Consider the following 24,374-nt stretch of genomic DNA (forward strand, 5'->3'; position numbering starts at 1 on the left):
TTAGACCGGGGATCCGCAGCACCGACCTGGAGACGCTCCGGACTGCGGCTGTAAACACGCACACACGCAGACTGACAGACAGCAGGGCGCAGGCTGAGTGTTTGTGGTGCAGCAGCAGGTCCTCTGGTCATCCAGTTCACTGCACAGGTGATAGTGCAGTCGCTTGACTCTTCCAGGAGACCTTTCCCTCGGATCATTCAGTCGGAGGAGGCTCGTTGTAATATTTATTGCTTACCCTGCTGGCTGTTCCCTGCTGACACCCGTGGAATTAGCAGAAGACATGACAGAGCTGAGGAAGAGGGGAGGAGGAGGAGGAGGAGGCGGCGGGGACCCTGACAGCACAGAAAACATCAGCGACAAGGTAACACAATATTGCACTCCTATACAGGGGGCTGGTCTGTAGTGCCGGTGAGAAAGTGTGTCTGTATACATGGGCAGGATTGCTGTCCTGGGGTGGATATACCGCTGTTTTGCACATCTAGTTCACTGATCATGGGCTGTATGCATGGGCTTTTTCCCTGCAAACGCTGGCTGATTGTAATGCTAGAGTAAAGGCAGATATACTTCCAAGCTGTACAGTTCGTTTGGCCTGGGAAATGTATACCTGACAGGTAGGTATTTAAAAAGACCCAAAGGCAAACCCTACAGGACTGCGGACTGAAGTTCATTGCCGCGTCAGGTAGAGCAGGGACAGGTGCGGGACAGTAGGCTATGTTGGGTCTTTTTTTACTCGCAGTTCTCGCAATGATAATGACCAATGCAATGTCCCCAGTGCCTGCTTTCTTGTAGCTTTTGTGCATTGCTTTCCAGTGTTTCAAACGTTACTGCCATGGTAGCTTGTAGGTCAACAGGAAGTACAGTGTGTTTACAGCAGCAAAGTGTTGGCCTCAAAGCACTGAATTAGCGCCAGTAGGAAAACTGACTGTTTCATGCCCTCTATCACCAGGAAGGTCGCACGTATTTCATAAAACAGCTAATGCCAACACCACGTCCATCCATCCATCCATCCTCATGCAGTCTGGACTTTCTTGCTCGACTCGTTTATTTGTTAAGTTGAACTGGAAGTGCAAAGGTTAACAGCCTCGTTTAGTCCCTCAAGGAACCCTGCCCCCTTACAGGACGGCCATACATCCACAGCTAAAGATTTCATAGTTCAAATATTGTGGCTAGCAATGTTAAAACTGCCATCTGTAGGTTTGAAGATCCGTGCTGTAAAATGCCTTTGCTTTTAACTGACCAGCAGCCTCCAACAATGCGTAATGAATGCTGTAGAGTGCTGTAACATAACAGCCAGCTCAGTTGGCATGCATAATACAACAGAAAAGTAACCTTTTAACCTTGCCCAGGACACTTTGTGTGTGTGTATGTGTGGTGCTTTGTTGCTGTGGCTGTTGAATAAAATGGTACACAGTGGCAGGTATTATGTGTGGCTTTCCATCTAAGTGTCATTGTTTCATTGTAGGAAAAAATAACTCTCTTTTACTCTAATGCAATCAATTAAGTCATGCTTTTGGTGGTATCATCTATGGATGGATATTGTCATATTGTTTTTAGGCTTCACTAGACCAAAACAGGAGCTGGACAAATAGATATGGAGATGGAAAACTTCAATATGTGTAATTGTAAAGAAACTTTTGATCTCCACGCGGAAATGCATTTGTCAACCGCAGCATCACATAACACCACATAAAATACATTTAAAAAATAACGCACATAATTAATGTTTTTATATTTGTAATGTATTTAGAATTCAATATATAGGGCCTACACATGTGAGTTTTCCACATGGCTTCTGAGCTTATTGTCTGAAGTTCAAGCTTAAACTGGCCAAGGGTTTATAGCTGTGTACATCTCTCCAAAACCGATTTACTGCTATTACAGGCTGGATGACTGGGTACTTAAAATCTCATTGTGCCACTTAATACAGTCAACCCATTATAGCAATGACCCCTGAGTGTCCATTTCTGGAACATCTGCTTTCAATTTGTTCATAAAATTTACCAGGAAGTTGAAAGGTCTAATTTCTAATCACACTCTATTGACTATAGTTTGTAATGTTCAAAACAGTGTCGGGACCTTTTTACTCATTAGCAGAGATTTATATGGTACCAGCTATGGAAATATTACTGCAATCTTTATGCCATCCTGTCTTAGGATAAACACTGGGCAAACAAAGAAAATAAAAAGAAACTACAACTTGTAAAACTGGTAATCTCACAATCAGGCTCTGCAATGCCATAAAATAGCTGCTGCACTATAAATGTGTGCACTTCAAGACATCTAGAGGTTGAAACTGTATGAAAGCAGGTTCTGTGAGGTTGCTCAACCTGTTTCTTATCATAAGAAATCCTTTCATGGTTTAATGAGTAGAACAGATAACTAAACTGAGATCAACAAGACTATTAGTGTAATTTGTTCTGGAGTTGCAGGCATAGCACAATCTGATGGTAACATGTGAATTAAAATGAAGGCAACATTATAATATTCTCTGAAATCTTAGAATAAATACAAAAACAAAGAAAGAGAAAGGAAAGATAAAATGCTGTTTGCTATCTTATCCATTGCCCAGTGGATTTTGTCGCTTGGCTCCAGAAGCTTACTACATGGCATTCAAAGTCCATGGTAAATAGCTTTTGCTGTCAGTGTGCAGGTTCAATTTGCTGTTTGCTGCACAAGTGAGAATGCCTAATGAGGCTTTTTGCCACCTCTGCAAACCATTTAAAGGGACTGGGCTGTTACAGTAGAATCATTTATCATGAGATTTTTACACCCACATCATCCATGCTGCGAGAAGCTAATTTTGATCTGTTATCATAAATGCGTTATCATTTTAAAAAGCTATTTAAAATGAGTACAGACTTTTGAAAACTCTTTAAAAGGAGAAGCCTATGGTGCAGTATAATATTGTGGGCTATAGCGTTGTTATGGATGGCTAAAATCTCTTTGTTATGTATGGGGTCAAAGGTACATAACAATGCCAGGTAGGGTGTCAAAGTAATGAGAGGCTGTAATGTATGCTTCTGATGTTAACACACACCCTCCTCTGTCTGCAGCTACTCAGCACACCACTGTACACCAAGGCAACACTGGTGAAGACAAGCTTGAGTCCAGTGGAAGGCGGTAGTCCTTAGTCACCCGGCCACTATACTAATGCAATTTCTCAATGCAGAGAGCACAGTTTTATGATTTGTTTATTTTTTCCCCTCTTATTTTCTACTTTGAAGACAGACCTTTAAAGGACATGTTCAGGGATATGCAGTTTTACGTTTAACATCATCCCTGCATTGATCTATTACAATTGGTCTGGTGACAGGCTTTGGGTTACATTTTCCAAACTCTTTAAAAGAGGACAGAGAAGCCCGTGGTGCTGGTAGCAGGCCTGGAGACAGTGGGGTTGCTGCACAGTGGCCTTTATTCGTTTAAGGATTAGCATAGTCTCATTTACCAAGCAGCTGATCACCTGGCTTGGCGGTTTATCCCCTCTCTCTGCAACCTAGCCTCTGCAGGCTTGCTTATGTATATTATGCATGCAGTCAGGGCTCTTGACTCTTGAATTATAAGGAACTGCCGGTTTGATTTCGAGCAAAGAATAAGAGCTAGGATGTCCCTGTATTTGGCACTGGAACCTGACTGTGTTTTCTATGACAAAAAGTATTAATTTTATATTTCTTTCTTTCCAATGTTACTTCCTTTTTTGTTCCTCATGCATCTATAGGCCGGTTATTTTAAAGATGGGAAAGGAGCAAACAAGTTAATTCTGTGCTCACTGAGCTGTAGCTAATAACCAGAGCAAAGGGATTTCTCTCTATGTAATCTTGCCCTTTATCCAGTTCAAACACTAAGCTAAATGCAACCAAATGTAGAACTCTTTCATCCTGCAAGATACAGGGTATGTGTCCTTTTATGGTATGTTTCGCCACTTAAGCAGTAGACTACAGCAACTTATTTTGGTAATTTAAAAATGTATAGAGTCATCCTATGTAATTCAGGCAAATGAGAGGACAGGGACACAAAACTTGACCATGCATCTTTTGGTCACATGGCATCAGGCCAGTTTTATGTAATTATGTTTTTTGAGGAAAAACAACTCTCAAATTAAATACTCAAAATATGAAAGTTGTTAAAAAGAAAAAGAAAACTCATAATAAGAGCTGCAAACTCTAAACAGAACAAGTAGGCCTAAATAAAATATTTTAAAGTTGGGTTCAGGCTTTTCAGTGACTTCACTGAAGAATTCAAAAGTTCCAGCACAGAGTTTCAATTATTCAAGCTTCTGCCCTGAGTGGTAACTGTAAGTGAATGAATGGCCAGCTGTTTCTACAGAAATGGAATTTTCCACAGTTACTTGCTGGTCAATCGGTCCAATGGGCAGGCACGCCTAACCCTAAATGTCTGCTGATCCACACATTGCAGATACCAAAATTCAAAACTTTCTACCTAATGCTCTCCATTTGGGGTGTTTCAAAGAGACTGTGAGTTACTGAAAGGAACAGAAATCAAGTGGCACATTTTGAAATGTGTTTTTTGGAATATGTTTATGTTTTGATTTAACGTGGTCCTTAAAATAATTCTGGAGTTCATTATGTCATTGAACATATTTACAAAAGTGTAGGTCCTTTGCCAGGTCTTAATAAGATTTAGTTACAAAATGCACAAGTTGTATTGTATTTTTTCAGGTCTGTCATACTGATAAATTAAAAGAACGTACGTATCCCCTCCGGAAACCATTAATTTAGTTACATCATCCTAGTTTTGCCTCCAGTACAGCACTCCCTCAGTGGACCAAAAGGAGACAGACCTCAATTAAGTTAATGATGCAGATTTGTAGCAATTTGTATCACAGCTTAGTGAGAGGAATAATGAATGAAATTCTCCTCTCCAGTTCTGTTACAGTATATCTTTCCATCTGAATTTACTTTGCCACTTCCCTTTCCTTTCTTTCATGTAGTTTGTTGTGGTACAGCACCTTTTATGGAGCTATACAGTCTTGATTGTAAGACACCTACACCTCGTGGTACATGCCAAAGCTGGAAGGTCTGTGTTTTTTTTATAAGGTGGGCACTGAATAGTCACTGATTCTGTAATAGTTACTAAGTTCAGAGGTATAGCCATAGTAGATTAGCTAGTGTTCTTCAAGCAGACATGAAAACCCCATTGCCTACGGTTGAATTGCAGAGATCTTCAGAAAGGGATCAGGAAAGGAAAGAGGGAAATATAAAGAAACTTAGCTCTTGGAGATAAAACTAATGCAAATAGCTTTTTTCAATACTACAACAGCAAGAGGTCAATAAAGGAGGAAGTGAAACAGCTAAAGGGCAAAAATGGAAGTATCTTGGAAAGTGAACAAGATGTGGCAAATGTTCTAAACAAGTATTTCACTGAGGTTTTTACAAAAGAAAAAACAGATAACATGCCACAGGTTAACAATCAGTCCAGTCAAACCCTAAGAGAGAGAGAAATGAGGAGGAGGTACTAAAGGGACTAGCAGAATTAAAAACAAACAAATCACCTGGGCCAGATGGTATATTTCCAACAGTACTTAAAGAAATGAGGGAGATTATGTTTAGGCCGCTAACTCAAATATTCCAAAAGACACTTAGAACAGGGGATGTGCCAACTGACTGGAAGACAGCAAATGTCATACCAATCCACAAGAAAGGGGACAAAACTGGAAATTACAGACCAATCAGTCTCACCTGCATCACCTGTAAAATGTTGGAAAAATGATTAGACAGAAAATAGAGGAGCATCTTGTTATTTATTTATGTATTTATTTATTTATTAGCAGACGCCCTTATCCAGGGTGACTTACTTATGATATGATATACTTAGATTTTCATAAAGCTTTTGATAAGGTTCCACACCAAAGACTGATCCTCAAATTGGAAGCTGTAGGCATTCAGGGTAATGTAAGTAGATGGATTATGAACTGGTTGATGTATAGGAAACGGAGGGTGTCGATTAGAGGAGTTGCTTCTAACTGGAGTGAGGTTGTTAGTGGAGTTCCACAGGGATCAGTACTAGGGCCTTTGCTTTTTAAAAAATAGATTGGATAGGATCCTTGGATCACTTAGTTATTAATGGACACCAAACGAGCATGGTGGGTCAAATGGCCTCCTGTCATTTGTGAACTTTCTTATGTTCTTATGTTCTTATGTAGCTGCTTTTGTCCAGTCTAGGATTATACAATGTAACAGCAGGCGCAGGATATTTAATGCTGGCTACCTTATGTTGCGTCAAGTGTGAATTTACAATAATTAGGCCTTTACGTATCATAATTTGTTTAATGGATCACAATAATATGGGAGTTGGGACAATTTACCCCTGAACCCAGTCATTTACCAATAAGAACCCCCGAAATCATTGGTATGGTGTGTTTTTTTCCCCACAGTTCCTTCGCTCCAGGTATAAACAGCAGCGTTCTGCATGACTGACGACAATAGTCTGTCTCCCAAATGTGGATGTGTTTGTACATACATTATTTTGTATTCATAACATCTTTATGTCAAAGCTGCTTCCTTGAATAAGACCCGGCTGTGTAGCCTTGTAGTCTGATAATGTACGATACCGATGCTTCTGCTGTCGAGGAAATTGTTATCCCTCTAAGAAGCAGATGAAGTACAGTTAAAATTATATTCAGATTTGCATGGATGCAAATGTATTTTCTTTTGCTTTTTGTGAGCAATAAGCAGGGTTGGCCTCAGAAGGGCAGTGTAATGTATAGTACACTGAAATATTTAAAGAACAGGGGGCTTGCTTAAACAGACAGGCACAAGAGCTTATTTAAAAACGCAGCGCTATTGATTGTCTTTGTTTTGCACCGTAACATCCTGAAGTACAATGCACCAACCAGAAAGTTGTGCTGTTGCTTGTCCCAGGGAAGGCTGTGCTTATTCAATGTGTTAAATCAAGTTATCTGGTGAAGCTGTTATCTTAGACAGTAGGGAGACAAACCCTGGAGTGGGTGCTGTCTGTGTGGTTTAGGATACTGCCGTCTTCACGATTTGTTCTGGTTTAGTCAGTGGAGATTCATGGTTAATTTTAAGGGCTCAGTCGGTCTTCCAGGGCCTTTTTTGTCAAGTGTCCATTCAAATTACTCAAATTGTATCACTTTAAGCTATCAGGAACTGTGGGGTTTCATACAGTACTTTGATATGCAGATTGATATTCCAGTAAAGACAGAGACTTCTTACTTTATCTAATATTATTTAGCTAATGCCTTTCTTTGATAACTCTGAAGAGAAAAAAAAATCTCACACTGGTTAGAATCAGCTAATTTGCAAACAATGTAGAGTCTCAAATGAACTGTGGTTCATACCTGCATCTCCCCTCAGTTTTGGCCCACTGGAATACAGTTGAAGCATTTTCCAAAAACGGTCTTTCGAGGATAGTAGATGGTAGGTCACAAATCATCTTCATATCAATAGGATGTTTGTTCTTGTTGCTGCAGTCAATGGAAAAGCACGCCATTCCTACACAGGATCAAATACAGCACAAAGACTTGGAGCCATCAAGGACTTCCTTACAGACTTAAAGTTATCAGTTAGTCTGTCTTGTAGGTGTATTTATCACATGGGCTATTGTTTATTATATGTGGATTATCATACCATCAGATTTTGAATCTTAGTTACGGTTTTGCAATATAAATAAACACAAGACATCATAAATCTGGGGCTCTTGGACTTCTTAGGGAAATTAACATCTCAACTTAATTAAATTAATTAAAACTCTGCGCAGTGGTTGAAAAATAGCATTTAAAACCTTCTGCTTACCTGATGAAATGCTGTGCACTCCAGATCTCCTTGGCCAGTCACAAGACATGCATGTGGACTGACTCGGTAGGCCTGTACCTTTGCTCACTGTCCTTAAATTCCTGACACCTCAGAAATCGGTGTTTCTAAATCGCAATTGAAAGACCAAAGGTTGTCTGTTTTCTACAGGACATGAAATGAGTGTCAAGCTGGCAAGAGTTACATTATTTAATCAAGGTCTGAGTCTAAATGTATTGTGATACCACGCTGGGTGCCAAATCCGCCCCAAACTGCCTCGTACCTTCCCAGAACCCAGGGGAGGGAAATTACCGGTGGAACTGCTGAGCTGCTGTTCCCGACTTGACTGGCTCCCCACCTCGATAAAACGGGGAAGTGCCTGGGTTCCCGTTGTAGAGAGGCAGGAGGAGAACCTTGAGTATGAGAGGTGGAGAAGCATTTTGTATTGGGCAAGAGAGAGAAGACGAGGAATTGAATACAGAACTTGGACTTGGCTTTTCGATATATAGATTGATTATGGATTTCGGATTGGACTGGTTGTCGTTTGTCCTGTGTCCTGTTATTATTATTTGTGTTGTTAGGGATCTGTGTCATGTGTGTTAGTTTAAGCTCAACAAAGAGTTGGGTTTTGTTAACCTTTTTGTATGTCTCCTTTGTTTTGAGCACTAGTGCAGCACTGTTAAATAAACACACTCATTCCTTGAACCCCGCCTGAAACCCTGGCAGTGTTGTACCTAACCCCCACACTGTCACATTATACTGCCTTGTTAATGGGAAATCTGAATGCTAATGCCGCAGTGAGTTATATCTGGTCAAATGTTAATAACATGTTTTGGGTGTTTAGTGTAAGCAGGCCTCCAAGGCCCCGGAGTCAACTCATATACTGTACATAGGGAATGGGGCCACAGGCACCAGCTCTTTGGCTTTCCCTCAGTCTCAATTCATTTCAGATGTTTAAAAGATATGTCAGCTAGTTTTTTTTTTTTTTTGTCTAGAATCCTGACTTATATTTTGACTTCTAACGCACTCCTTCTCTACTGTTTAATAGCAACTTAGAGAAGCTCCAGCAAGATAAGCTTAACAAAAGCTGATGTTTGTGTGTATTGTAATGGTAATATTGTAAATTATGATTATTTTCTTTTTCAGACTAGATACAGAGATTTATATAACTTTTTCAAATACCCAACTGCCTCAATGCAGTCATTCAAAGCCAATAAGGATTTTTTCTTACAAGTAATGCTTACTAATTTAACCCACTTTATGACAGGGGTCGTTCCCTTCTACAGAAACATGCTCCCAGTTACTGCAGTCTCCCTGCTAATTGGTGCTGGAAAGCAGTTTGACCCTTTGCTAATTATAAATGCCATTCTTTCACTCTAGATTTGCTTTATTTAGCATGGTTTAGCATGTAAGGGAAAATTCCTTAAATGTCAACAAGCTCTCTGAGTACAGATCAAAGCACATCTACTGTCATGTGCCTGTAACTGGCCCTGTGTTTAAAAAAAAAGACCATGCCATTTTTGCTCGAGTCCGAATAATGCAGTCCTTCATACACAAACTGCATCTTTATAACATCCTTTATCACCATCAACTCTGGATGCGGCACATTAAACAACATTCATGTCCTCCATGTATTGAAATACTGTGCTGTGGCTTATTCTGAATGTAAGCTATACAGGACACGTAGGCTGTCCTGTACTTCAGTAAATATTAGTCAACCACCTTTTCCTGTAGTTATAATATTTCTAATGTTTGATTAATTAAAACCACATTCAGATCAAGGCATTTACAGGAGGAGCAGTGAGTATTTAACTGCGCATGCCACATATAGTATTTTACTGCCTAAGCTGCCATCAATCTTGATTTTGCTGCTATACTTGGAGAATATGGAGAGGACATGGACATTTTGGAGGGGCAGGTTTGAATGATCTTTCTTGACAAGTAAGACATCTAACAGGACTCCAGATGCTATCAGAGCAGCAGGAAAGTTGCCCATTTGTAAATGACAGTTCTATAATCAACAATGAAGTCATCATGCAGCGTCACAAAGAAGTGCACACACCAACACATTCCAGAACAACCATTCATGGTGCCCCATGATATCTGAGGCCTAACAGGAATGGACACATTTAAAACAACCGTACAATTCCAACAGAAGGATCCAGAGCTTTTAGAAATTATAAGGTAGAATTACCTGAATTCGCAAAGTATGAGATGGTACTTTTATAAAAATGACATGGAAAGAATCTTGTAGGCATGTCCACCTTAAACATACTATTAATTTTCTAATTAAACTAAAGCTTTAACCTATCCACCAGTCACTGATTCCAGACCGAAGCACTCAACACAGTAGAGAACTGTGGTAAAGGGAAAGCTGCCGCCAGCTGACAGACTTGGAAATTGCAGATTATGTTTTCTTCCCTTTTTCTTTAATCCACGCTACAGTCGCCTACTTGGATCAGGTCTGTCATGCGGTGATCTGATTACTTACTAAACTGAACGTAACGTGTTTCCGAGGTCCTGCTGCGGATTCTGAATGGACGCTTGACAAGTCAGTATTTAGTGCAACACTTCATTGTGCATTAGAGAAGGGAAAAGCAATTTCTGCACTCAGTGAATACAGTGCTTAAACCACTGAAAGCTTAGGTGTACAAAGTCTCAGAAGAGTTTGTGTGTCTTTTCAATTGTCACCTGAAGCCTGAAAAAAGTCGATGTCCAGTTCAGTGAAGTGGAGAGTTTAGTGTAAATTAGAAGACCCAGTGGCTCATGAGGGCAAGATATCACTTCTGAAAAGAGAGCTTTCTCCTTTGGGCTTCTTAGTTTACCCTGACGCATTCATTAAGTGGGAGTGGCTATGTATACTTCTTGTTCTACTTTAGGAATGTACTTTGCAACTACTCGGGCTCCTCCAGCTGCTTGTTCTATGAAAACAATTTTTATTGACATGGTAGTAATTATATAAATTACAGGAAGATTAAATTACCTGATCAAAATTGTCATTTTCAGAACTTCTCGTAATACTTATATATTTTCAAGTTCTACCTTGGATTAAAGGAATGTCATTTTAAAGTGAATGATGTTTCCGCCAGTGTCTGCTATCAGCCAGTGAACAGTTTTCATCGTGCATTCATCTGTACAGTAAGTTGCATCTTGGGAGACGGTGTACAAGCAGCATTCGCCAGTCTTTACACAGGATACAGGGCAGTATTTCCCGAGCACTGACTGTAATTGTTTCTGAGAATGTGAATGAAACCCACGGGGCAGATCTCAGTCTAACATCTAAAGCCTCACCAGCATTATATTGCTTTTCATTTTTTATATTTCATGTTTGGTATTTTTTTCTCTTCTCACTTCATCATTTATTCTTGGTATTCTGTCATCATACAAATATCAGATACAGGGCCAGTTCATGTAGTGTAGTGTCACACACCTGACCTGACCTCTAGGTTACAGGGTAATTCAGTGTACTGCATGTGTCCAAAGGAATATTTGAACTGTGATTTATTTGATCCACCTAAAATATGATTTCTTTCTCCACTTTCTGCCTTCTCCCCTTGACACAGACTTCATTAGTAAACAGTTAGGGCTATATGCTGTGTATTTATTGTATTTGCCAGCTTTGAAGTTCATGTTATGATGACATTAATGCCATTACTATAATGACGCTAATGACTTTATCACACAGGAAGTCCCTGAGCTCTGTCTGTTGATGCGAATGGCATGCTTAGAGTACAGTATGTCCGGGAGCTACATCACCTCATACCTTGGTTAACCTGCTTCAGGAAAAGCAAAACATACTCTGTTGAAATTTTTGTTTTATTAAGTTATAATTCACATCAAATTTGAACTTGGTGTTTAACAAGTGAAGGGGTTGATGTTAAAATGATGGCAGTGTTGAAGGTGTTTCTCGGATCGTGAAGACAAACTCAAATCCTGATTCATTCTGGTGATAGAAGAGCTGAATTTCCTCAAACGATTGCTGCAGTGAGAATTGTCTGAATACATGGTGTTGGTTACGCCGAGGACTACCCATCTCCCATAGTTTCTGATTATGCTTTACTCCTCTCTGCTGTCCCTACCTGTCTTTTAAAGCTTTCATTAGTGTTGATAATCTATGTCTGTGTCTCAGTTAAATCATATCGATCCGATGATGAATCACTCATTCATTGGTAATTCCACAAATTCAACGGCAATGAAGCGATACAGAGCAATGCACCTGTCTGAGTCATTGACTCGCCTGTCAGTCTTCTGTAATGTAATGTAAAGAAACCTGTTGCATTCATTAAGTTGACTGCAAAGGGAAACGGGAAATATATTGTTTTTAATACTGTCCTTTCAAGTTTTTTTCCCCTTTCTTTTTTGTGAGTCAAATTTGTCAAATTCATATTGAAAATATATGTATTATAAACTGATATTCTGGGCAGCAAAATGTCATCAAACGATCATTCATGCTCATATTTTTCAAGGCTTAATTACAATATTGGAAACTGTGAAGAAACAAAGTGCTGTGATCGGCTGGAGGAACATTGTGCAATACCAAAGCAGGCAAAAGGTCTAGATGCATTCTCCTCTTGTGTTCGACAGGAGACAGATGGAGAGGACAGAATTGGGCTGACTGGAGAAGGAGACCGAGACTCCAAACCAGACACAGATACTCCAGAAGTACCTCCTCCTGGAGAAAGGACTCCCAAATGTCTAAACAAAGCCCTGGGGGGGCTCTCTTCAAGGTAGACCACAGCTTGCATGCTAAGCTCATTTTTCTTATTTACAAAAAGGTCTGTGTAGAGTCAAGTCTTGGACACAAGCAGTTTTTTGTGTGTATCAAACTATGTATTTTCTTTATCATTATTCATGTGTGGTACATTAAGATTTTGTGTGCTCTAATCCTCAAGGCAAACCAGGACAAGTAAACTTGCAACACTATGCAGAAATCATGAACATAGACTGGATTTTAAATATAAATAACTGCCTGTGGTATTCTTATTTGTTTTCCTGTTTTCAGGACCAAGGGAACTGTACTGTGCCTCCATGCTGCAGTGTTTTTCAATAACTTATGTATTATTTATGTGAAACAGTATTGGATTTGTGTCCATTCTTTGATTTCCGTATAATGGTAAATTACAGAATGGCTGGGTAGCCGGGCAGAGATTAAGGGATATCTATTAGTGTGCCTGTAATCCTTGTCAGCTTTGCTGCCAGGATTTACTGCCGTCCACTTCCTCTCCCTGCCAGAACTACATTCTAAAAGATTGTGCAAACTCTTCAATTTGAAAGCCTTAGAGTAGTATCCCAACAGTTTTTTAACTGAATAAAATTAACATTGTTCTTTTCTTTTTAATTTGACAAAGTATAAGCTTCTTTTACATGTTTGGAACTGTGCAAATAGGCAACCACTTTTTTTTCTTTTTTTTTAAACAAACTGCTTTATTCATTACTATCCTCCAAATCCTTCCCTTATCCCATAAAGAGATTCAGATAAACATGTTAGTGTGGTATAATGTTGTTGAAATAGAAAAATCAATAGCTGTTTTACTATATAACATTTGTACATTTATTAACCTTTCAGAGTTCAGTGGTACACATATGCTGGCTGTGTAATCAAACATGAATAAGAAGAAAGCTTTTTGCAACAACTGCAGACAGAATCCCTAATGTATTTCCTTTGATTTATGATGCTGTTAAAATGCTGTCAATGCAATGGGAGTTAACAAATATATGAGTGGAAAGATTGTGATAGGATGTATTAGAATCGTAGCAGTCTCAGAAATGAAAGAGATTTACAGCTAGCTTTATGTTCGGACTTCTGCCTTGTCCACATCAAAGTGAAGACAAACTTAAAAATCATAAACTTTTCAATAAAACTATTTGATTCACATTCTCCTGATTTTAACTGTGGGTAGATAAAGATGGAGCGACTAGGATTACAATTATGGTTAATAAACGTTCCAATTGACAGAATGGAGAAATGTCCTTAGTGTCATCTTTACATAAACATTGCATACGAGTGTTGTTTTGCATGTGTGGTTGGACACATAGTGATTATGGTATATATGTGGTACACATGTCTGCATGTCTCTGAAAGCATTTTTGTTTCTCTTGCAGATGGAAGAACTGGTGGATTCGAGGGATTTTAACATTAACAATGATTACTGGCTTTTTTCTAATCATCTCCTTAGGGCCTTTCATGCTAATACTAGTTGTAAGTTTTAACAGTTACTTTCTATTACCATGATGATTAATTTTAATTGAATGTATTTATTCTCTCCTTTATGCACATCAGAAATAAAGAAACAAAATGTAAAAGAATCAATAAACGTCATATAATTATCTTCATAATTAAGTAGCTATTTGCAGTTTCAATAAAAATTTGCTTTTTTCCCCATCACTTCTGTTTTTGCTGAATTAAGTCTGTAATCTCTAATGGTCCCAGAATTCAGACTGAAGCCTCCCTTCAGTCTTTTAACTTCTATAAACACGAATTGTGAATTTGCACGATAACAAAGGAATATGTTTTCATTACCCTATTGTTTTTATTTTATTTTAGGTCATGGGCATTCAGATCAAGTGTTTTCAGGAAATAATAACTATTGGGTACAGAGTTTATCACTCATACGACCTTCCGTGGTTCAGGACATTAAGCTGGTAAGGAAATAAACTTTTTAAGATAAAGATACAGTAGGGAGTCTCAGGAGTTGTATTTACGTGCTCCTTAAAAGGCTTTTAGCATTCTGCAGGTTTGATCTAGGGAAGCACTGGAAATTTGGTACAGAAGTCTAGACTGATGCTGTGATAATGCTACAGATCATGATGAAATTAATTTAAGACAATACCTCTGATACACTGACGGTTTGATCTTGCGAGGTGAATCTTCATTGCACATTGCTAATACAACAATGTTAGGAGAGCAACAGCTGTGTAAAGGAATACCATACTGTGTATCAGATTTTTTTCTATCGTGCTATGTAATGTCTTGTATGTTGAGCAGTTGTAGTTGAAAGAGCTACATGTGAAAGTACATGTTCATGTGAAGCAATTTTGCTTGTAGGTGATTATATTTATTTATCAGTTATATTTTTCAGAGTTTGAGGAAATCTGAAGCCTAGAGATGACAAAAAGTCTAGTTGATTGAACAGAGTTAATGCAGGGGTTGTTTAAAGTTTGATCTGCCACTCCATTGATTTCAGTAGAGTGGCAATTTAAGGATTACACACCCACTGGTTAAATTCAGTTCAATCAGGCTGAAGCCTAATAAATCCCGGGGATTATTTTGTGGTCGGAAGACAGACCATGCCGAGTTTAAGAGAGGGTGAGATTGAAAAGGTGAATTAACTGTCATCTCATTGCATGCCGAGTCAACTGTCAAGTGTGGAAATATATTTTCTCCAACAAAGTTTCTTAGCAAATTACTGAATTACTGAATTACTGAAGACCTCAACAAAAAATTATATCCAAAACAGAATGTGGTTCTGTATTTGGACTTTACACAATGCTGCTCTGATTTTGCCTGCAGGTATTTTCTGATTTGTGTGAATTACTTCTTCTACGGGGAAACTGTGGCAGACTACTTTGGTGCTCTGGTTCAAAGAGAGGAGCCCCTGCAATTTCTGGTTCGATATCACCGCTTCATTTCCTTTGCCCTTTACTTGGCAGGTAAGCAGGAGATTCACCGAATGGTCTCCCCTGTCAGCACTGTGACATCAGTTTAAAACACTCATGTCACTAGATTTAGAGGTAAATCTAAGGTGCAATTTGACAAATTAAACAAATCTGCAATACCCGTAGTTACAAAGTCTCCTGGTTGTTTTTTGGCTCTTTACCCTTGAGCTCTCTATTAACTCGGATAAATGTTTGTTTTAATGAATGTTCAGTCCATCAGGGCTAATTATTTTAAGATGGGAACTGAGTAGAAGCATACTCAGAATTAGTCTGGAAAACACGTTGAGGATCACAATTTAACCTTTATCACATGGTGTGGATAAGCAAGGGGTTGTGTGTGACACATGGATATATTAATTGTTTCTGATTAATAAGTCCACTGGGCAATACAATATTGAAAGTAATCTTATACGCACAGAAAGGAGGATATACACTCTGACTCTTGATTCTTAAGTTAGAGGTTAAACCAGAAGAAGCTGCCTCAATACGCTCAATGATCACTGAAAAATACCCCATGATGCATCACCTCTAGCTGTGACATGCCTGTTATTTTTAAGGTTCGTTTTTCACTTCCTCAGTTTGAGTTTGAAATGTATTCCATCTAATGCAGTCACTTTCAAGATGTCAGCTTGCATTTGTGTGAGGCTTGTACCTTGGCTCGAGGCCGCTGCCTGCTTGAAGTAACTCACAGCTGCTAGAGACAGGCCTTCCCCCAGACCGTGATACTGTAGCAGCACATGCGGCTAGTGTTTCTCCAGCACCAGCCAGAGACATCGGACAGACAGCAGCCTGGAATACGAGCTGACCTCTTATTATACCCGGATACTTCCTGCATTTGACCCGTGGAATCCGGGAATTGAGCTCAGTTGTCTGGTCTCTGGGGGACTGGTCATAATGCTCAGGTCTACTAAATGTTCCCTGTACAACAGTGTATTTATTATCTGGGAGTGCAAAACCCAAATGTTCTCAGGTTTGCATCTTGCACAGTGTACTATCAACTGTAAGTGTAAAATGTATTTATAGATCTGTTATTTATTTTTTCAAATTAACCGAAACATTGTTGCTTAGTTCAATCTCAGGATGTCCTGCACCAGTACAGATGAAAACACCTGAAGCATACAAGTGAAGGACACACTAGTGATAGTTTATTTGTGAAAAAAATATTATTTGAAGTACTAAACTAAAGTACTAAACCCAATATCATACCAGGATGAAAGAATAAAGCTTGATGTAAATCAATTCAAGGAGAGATTTATATTGCTATGGGGCATTGGGATTTTGTTACAGCTGATTGCTGAGAAAACATTGACAGCCGTTTATTTGAACAGAAGAGAACTAGCTCCTGGCTTTGTTAACTGCATCTATAATACTAGAGAGCATACAGATGTTTCCCAAATTGCTCGATTCATTATGGTGTGCAAAATAAGGCATCTACTAACTTCTTTAATTAATTTTAAATGTAATAGAGTCTAATAAACATATTTTTGCTTCATATATATATTCCAGTCTTCTACAATGGACTCATGTATACCACACCTATGCTCTTGGGTTCACACCTCCCTGCATTTACACAGTCTCCTCTGCCTGTTGAAGTACTGTCCTTATAAACATCTTTCAAAAGTGATTTTAAACATGCTGGGCAAAAAGGGATATGGAACCTTGTGTGAAAATTGTTGTTGTTTTTTGTCATGATAGGAAAACTGACTGCATGTTGTTTACTTTTCCAGGTTTCTGCATGTTTGTACTGAGTTTAGTGAAGAAACATTACCGCCTGCAGTTTTACATGGTGTGTATCAGCGATGTAACCGCAAGTACTAACCCGTCACAATAGAGTGCATTTGAAGCCAGTCTAACAAATGACCACACTTAGACTTAATGTCATTAGATTGATGTGCCATCAATCCATCCATCCATCACATTCTGTAGCTGAAAAAAAAAAAGACCATGTGAACTGTCAGTGAAATCTCCTTCCCTTTTTCTATACTCTTTCTAAGCAGGATTTTTAATATTTGAGATCAAATATATTCTTAAACATAACTCAACATTTAGGGCATTTGATGGGTTTAATTAAATTTAGAAGTATTACTTTAATACCCCACCGTCCATATAGACAAATCCCACTGTTATGGATTCTACAGGAATTAAAACACATACACAGAAAAGTGGACACAACCAGCAATATGTATATATTCCATTACAGAAGGGTAGTAATTCTGCAATTCACAGAGAAACTTGATTCAAACTGCTAAATTTCAGATGAGCTCAAGTAATAAGTCATATTATTAATTTTGTATGTAATCATTTCTTATACTTGTTATGGGACTTAGGTCATTTTTCCATTTGGGGTGTTTTCCCCTGTATGAGTTTTTTCTTCTTCTGTGTAGATGATCGACCATGCAATTTTGCCCTGTGGGACTGGAGAGCAAGCAATTAGATTTATTCTTGCTCAGACGTGCTTGTTTAGCTCATTATACATGTAGATGGCTTAAAACATTGTGCCATTATACTAAAACCTGTACCTTATGCCCAAACAAGAACCATAGCCTGTTTAAAAAACATTCCACTGTTGAACCTGTGCTGTAGTACACAGTATAGCATTAAGGTTAGAAGTCCTATTGTCCCAATAATTGCGAAGGATGCCAGTACATTTACTGGAGTGTGCATTTTTGCTTTTACAATTTAAGTATTGTAACAGCTGTTTGTTATAAGCTTGGTAAATTAATTTGGTTTATACATACCTATTGTTGAAAATACAATTCTGCTTTATTTTACAGCAGCATGCATTAAGTTATATTCCATTTTCTTAATTAGTTTTTCTATTTCAAGATAGGATAGAATCAATTTACTTTGTAATATCCACCATGCTATTAAAATACATCTGCTCCTATTATATCTATGTTGGATTTACTGTCTGCACATCTTTTTGAATTATGTGTTTGATAGTGTATATGTGGCTATTTTTGTCTGTCAAATATCATCATGTATTCCTCTTTGCGTTTGCAGTTTGCATGGACACATGTGACACTGTTGATTGTGGTCACACAGTCACACCTTGTCATTCAAAACCTGTTTGAAGGAATGATCTGGTAAGGAGGAATCAGTATCTCAATACACTTGTCAGCTGAACGGTTCTGTACAAACTGTTGATTAATTTAGCTGTTGTGGAAGAATATAACATGAAATCAGTTTAATTTCAAAGACAGAGAAGAGAAGCGAGGTGTGCAGTGAATCAGTCATCCCAGTGGTTTTATATTAATCATGACTGTTGTATTATTTCAAACTTAATTATTCAGTTATCCTGAGGAAAAAACATTCTCCAATCTGTCTTTTTTGTTTTGTTTATAGGTTTATTGTTCCAATATCTATTGTGATCTGCAATGACATAATGGCTTACCTGTTTGGTTTCTTCTTTGGACGAACACCTTTAATTAAGGTAATAATGAGGTTTCTTACAGTTTCTATATGATTATCTATGTGTTAAAGGAATTAACTGCATTTGTATAGTATCTATACCATAGATAAACAGTATGTTGCTAATGAGAAACAATGAGAGTTCAAGTAGCTTGTGAGGCATTCGTTTGGGATTTGGCTCTGGGAAAAGTATTATTAGCAAATGGTTACAGGCATGTTATTTTTGGGATGGGGACTACAGTACTCTGAGCTGCCTGCAACATTGGCCAGGCAGAAGCTAAAGCATTGTGGAAGAACTGCAGTGATGTTGTGACAGCTTCAAAAGCTATAGTACACTGCTTCTTGAGAAATGTTTAATCCTGAAGTGTCGTTTCAGCTGTCTCCAAAGAAGACCTGGGAAGGCTTCATCGGAGGGTTCTTCTCCACCGTTGTGTTTGGATACATAGTAAGTGGAATCTGTATTTTCCATGTGACCATAGGTGAAATGAGAATAAACGTTTGCAGCAGGCTTGTTTAGTAGGACTGGCATGTCTGTTTTAAAGCAATGCCAGTCCTTCTAAATGCATTCAGAAGGTCGATATTGACAAAAAGTGTAACTGAACACCTGCTTACAGAGAGACACTTATGACGCACATTCGTATACGTTTTGTAGTATTGAGAAGGCATCATCTTCCTCAGATTTCAACACCTATGTTCAAACAACCCATGTTGCCCTAGTACACAAAAGATTAGTTGTGCATCATTTCACTTTAATTTCACTTTTAATGTTATCTATTCACAGCTATGACCTTATCTTCTCTTGTTTGCAGTTTGCGTACCTTTTGGCTCAGTACAAATACTTTGTGTGCCCTGTGGAGTATAACAGCGAGACTAACAGTTTTGCTGTAGAGTGTGACCCCTCAGAGCTGTTTGTGATGCAGGAGTACACCCTTCCCTCAGTAATGCAGACTGTCCTGAGATTGGTAAGGATGGATTTATTAGTCCAGGTTGGATATGACAATATTGCATCCTATTTGTTTTACCATGCTTTCTAATCAGCGTTCAAAGTGGATGGCCAAGGGTCCGTGTTTTCACTGTGTATAATATAAACAATTGTGAAAAATGAGTGCTCCAGAAAGTCAGATAAAGACAGATTCAGTGCTTTTATTCTTTTTAACGTGCATTACAGAGCAAAACCACTGCCCATTGTGCCCCCAGGCATCACATTGAACAAACCGTCTAATGATTGCAGATAGAGTTACAAATCTGCAGCAAGCAGTAAGGCTTATCATTTAAATGAGGGACTTGTACGGTTTATTTTTGTAGGTTAATGGTGAACAGTATTTCATGTGATGGTAAAATGATACTACTTGTATACAGCACAGTCACTGTCAATTACAAACGAAACGCCAGAGATTTCATGCTACATTGATCAGATACTGACGTTGGGGTGTATTACTAGTTGATAATGGGCCTGAAATGACATGCCAATACATTATATAATTAAAGATCTATTGACAAGTGAGCTGAGGCACGAATGTCCAACTGAGTAATGGAGATATTTCTGTGTATGTATATTTGTTTCCCCTGTGATGTTTTGTATAAAATATTAATGTATATTTTAGTTTGTTTAACTTTAGGACTATTATGGCTGCTTAAATATGATAACAGAAGAGGAACCTGATGGAGAGATTTACCGTCTGTCCTCTGTGTCTTTCTTTACAGAAAACCATGAATCTGTACCCCTTTCAGATCCACAGCATCGCACTTTCCACTTTTGCATCACTGATAGGACCATTCGGTGGTTTCTTTGCCAGTGGATTCAAAAGAGCTTTTAAAATCAAAGTAAGTGGAGGACTTCTCAAGGAGAATTATTCAGATCGTTCAATGGGCAGACTGTAGAGACATGGAGCTTGCAGGGATTTTCTTTGAGGATGGGGGATTGAGATGTTTTAGCCATAACAATTACATTACTTGATAAATAACCATCATTCAGTTAGGTTATTGATTATAATAGTGTCAGTTAAAGACAAAACTACTTAAAACGACATAAATGGATGCTAATGTTTTTGTCACTCTTTGAAAAAGGATTTTGCAGACACCATCCCCGGACACGGGGGCATTGTGGATCGCTTTGATTGTCAGTACCTGATGGCCACCTTTGTTCATGTGTACATTACCAGCTTTATCAGGTAACTGAACTGAAAGCATTAGACAGTACTTTCCTTTTCTCATTCTTTGTAATGCTTTAGTCATTTCAACTTCCTTAACAGATGTGGTAATAATAGTCCCTGCTAACGATTTGGAGCGATACTGGGGTATTTTATCACTGGTTAGACTGTGTTGAAGGAATCGGTAGTGATCCTCCTCAGCAGTGCTAGTGGTGTGCACGGTTCCCCTCTTGGGGACGCAGGTCGTACAGGCAACCTGCTGTTTACTGCAGCACCAACCTCTCTACCCTCTTAGTGTCCTCGAGTGGATGTAGGACCCACAGGAACTGTAATAATTAGTAATGCGATATCCTTCTCAAGTGAGAGAGGTTATTTATTTAATATATTTTATATTTTATATAATTGTTTTGTGAATGAAGTGGATGTTTCCTGTTTCTCAGTGTGATGCCTGTGTGAATCTATAATAATTTGGAGTAGACTGTTAGTAGACTACATAACTTTGAATCACAACTGATATTATGTTTTTATATATATTAAACTTGTTTCTGTAACTCAGCTGAGCTATGTAGTGTGTCACACTCTGCAGTAGGTGAAATGCTATAAATTCTGCTTCCTTCCTTTAAGGGGACCCAACCCCAGTAAAGTGTTACAGCAACTACTGGTCCTCCAACCTGAACAGCAGCTGAGCATCTTCAACACACTGAAATATCACCTGAAGGAGAGGGGCATGATTCCCAAAGCAGTTGAAGGACAGTAAAGACTGACAATACTTTCTGCTTCTCCAACATCACAATAAACAAACCCTGCTAAAGCAGAAATCTCCTCCGGTAGCTGCAGAGCATTGAAGGCCAGGATTTTCAGAAGAATGCTTATCCTTGTGTCATCACCACGAAACATGACTACATTATACATCATGAGGTATCCTGATAACATGATCAGCCATCGTGCTGCCTTGGGTATTGCATGACTACATGAGGACTGGTTCACCTGCAGAAGGAAAGCGATTTAACAAGCTTTGCAACTCTGAAGATTTTAAAATGTCTTCCTAAGAACGATGTAAGCACACAGTCACTGAATGTATGGTTTGAATATAGAGGTTATTTTGTGAAGCTGCTTTCATTATCAAATATTGCACTGAACCTAATTTAAGTAGGGGAAGGTACAACATTTTAGTAGTAGTGCCCTCTGCAGAACTTAATAATATAATTATATTTAGATGTGAATATCTGGTTAAGAAGCTTGGATATTTTACTGTTCTGTTCTCCTGGGATACCTTGACCAACAGTAGATAACAATGATCCAGATATCAAGATTTTATATTTTTCTCTGTAAGTAGAATATGATTTTTAGATTACTGTGGTCTTAATGTTGAAAATTGAGCGTAAAAGCATCAAAATATAGGTAAGTACTTTTAGTACTGTTATGGCTGCTTAAAGAGATAATACTTAACCTCTTCCCTTCTCCATCACAACTATAAAATGTACAGTGAGGCGATGCTGTTAGACTAGCGCAGAAGCCGTCTCCACACGCTGCAGGTGACCAGTTGAAGTTGTCTGCAGCAGGCATGGCAGTAGATACTGTAGATTCAAATTAATATAGTACTGGCTATTGTATACGAGTGTGTGTGTGTGTGTGTGTATATATCTATATATCTATATATATATAGATATATACACACACACACACAATTATAATAAGTATGTGAGTTGGCTAATAAATTATAGGACATGGAAAAATGTTATGCAAAAAAGGTGAATGGGATTTATTTTATTTTATAGTTTGTATAGCATGGATAAAATCCATTTAGTTGAAATGTTGGAAGGATTATATATGCACAAATAGTTGTCTGGTTACTGGAGCATGGCAACTCATAGGACTGTATAGGGTTGCTCATATGGAAATTGAATGATGTTCGTTTACTTTCCAGTAAACCAAATATTTAAATTGCACTTTAATTAAGTGTATTAATTATTGCTTTTACCATACTTGGAATCCCTCCAGAGATAATAGTGTTTGCCAGCCAGCTTCCAACACTAATCTTGTATGTTCATATATCTTTTCCCTCTCTCTGAACGGAAAAGTGTTTTACATTACAGTGTTTAAAAAAAGAATAATCCTTTGATGCTTTTAAAAGAATGAGGGATTTCCATTAGATATTACAATCGTGTAACTTGTAAATGTATTTAAGTTCTGTTAGAAAGAGAACTGGGATCCTTTGGCAACCTATTACTCATGTGCTGGAGCAACAACAGAAACATTTGTCTTTAAACTGACAAGCAGGATCACATTCTGCAGTGACAGATAGTTAATTTACCAAAGTGCTGTCTGTTTTAAGTCTGATTTTCTCATGTATCTTTAACAGAGATATAAATGATTTGAACAAAACTAATTCTCAACAGATGTTACCCAGAAGGCTTCAGATCTCACCAGCAGTCTCCCAATATTGAATGTACAATTGAAAGAGTGTTGTTTTTGTTAGAAGCAACTCTTACTTAAGTGTACATTAGTTCATATAAACTAATGAAAATGTGATTACTCTTGTTTTGAGGAAATGGTCATATACTATGTCAAATTATGCAAGGACAGAGCTACATAACAGGACAGAGCTACATATTTGCAAGTTTCTTTTTACAGAAGGAGACGTGTGGGCAAGAAATCTTTAACATGGGCTATTTTGGTTGAATTGAAAAGTCTAAATTGTTTGTCTTAGAAAACAAAACAAAAAAGCAAAAAGGAAGTATTGGCTGTAGTTCCTGGTTGCGCAGCTGATTAGATAATTCTTTGTTAAATATAAAAAATGTAATAAGTTGAATTGTATTAATGTTTTATAGAGGTTTAAGTGCATGTCTTTCCAAAGAGAAAATAGAATTGGTGGATTTTGGGACCAGAAAAGCTGTATTTATATTTTTGAGGCATACAAACGTAATCATTCAAAGGCTTCCACCAAAATATTTATTCACAGGTGTACAAAAATATATACATTTCTCTCTCTCTCTCTCTCTCTCTCTTTTTCCCCAATACCTTTGGTTTACATATTCATTAATCAAGCTATATTTTCTTAGCGAGCATTTGTGCTATGAACAGTCTAAAAGACTAACATTGTACTTGAAAGTGTGAGAAGTGCAATTTAACATTTTATATTTTACTTTATTTTATTTATTTGTTGTACATTAGTAGGTGGTTCAGAATAGCTAGGGTGTGAGTGGGTGAGAATAAGAGTTTAAATTGCACTGTAGTGAAAAAATGAACATGAAAATGTATGTTCTTTCTAATTTATGTGACTTTACATTTTATACTATCTTGTGAGATTAGGTACCAGGTTGGCAAAATGAAAGGCTTACTACAGTGATTGGAGTGCTCCTTTATTAATAAAACATGTTGATTCGCC

General features: G+C 38.1%; 1 protein-coding gene across 1 annotated transcript; it reads left to right on the forward strand.

Annotated features, from left to right (window-relative positions):
- On the forward strand, nucleotides 1–24,374 carry cds1 (CDP-diacylglycerol synthase (phosphatidate cytidylyltransferase) 1). Its single transcript, XM_066712088.1, has 13 exons — nucleotides 1–361; nucleotides 12,354–12,496; nucleotides 13,872–13,968; nucleotides 14,314–14,411; nucleotides 15,280–15,419; nucleotides 17,153–17,211; nucleotides 18,429–18,511; nucleotides 18,771–18,858; nucleotides 19,213–19,281; nucleotides 19,646–19,798; nucleotides 20,541–20,660; nucleotides 20,904–21,007; nucleotides 21,611–24,374. The coding sequence occupies exons 1-13, from the start codon at nucleotides 281–283 to the stop codon at nucleotides 21,741–21,743; spliced, it is 1,368 nt and encodes a 455-aa protein (XP_066568185.1). The 5' UTR covers nucleotides 1–280; the 3' UTR covers nucleotides 21,744–24,374.

Source organism: Amia ocellicauda, chromosome 8 (genome assembly GCF_036373705.1).
Source record: "Amia ocellicauda isolate fAmiCal2 chromosome 8, fAmiCal2.hap1, whole genome shotgun sequence".
Lineage (NCBI taxonomy): Eukaryota > Metazoa > Chordata > Actinopteri > Amiiformes > Amiidae > Amia > Amia ocellicauda.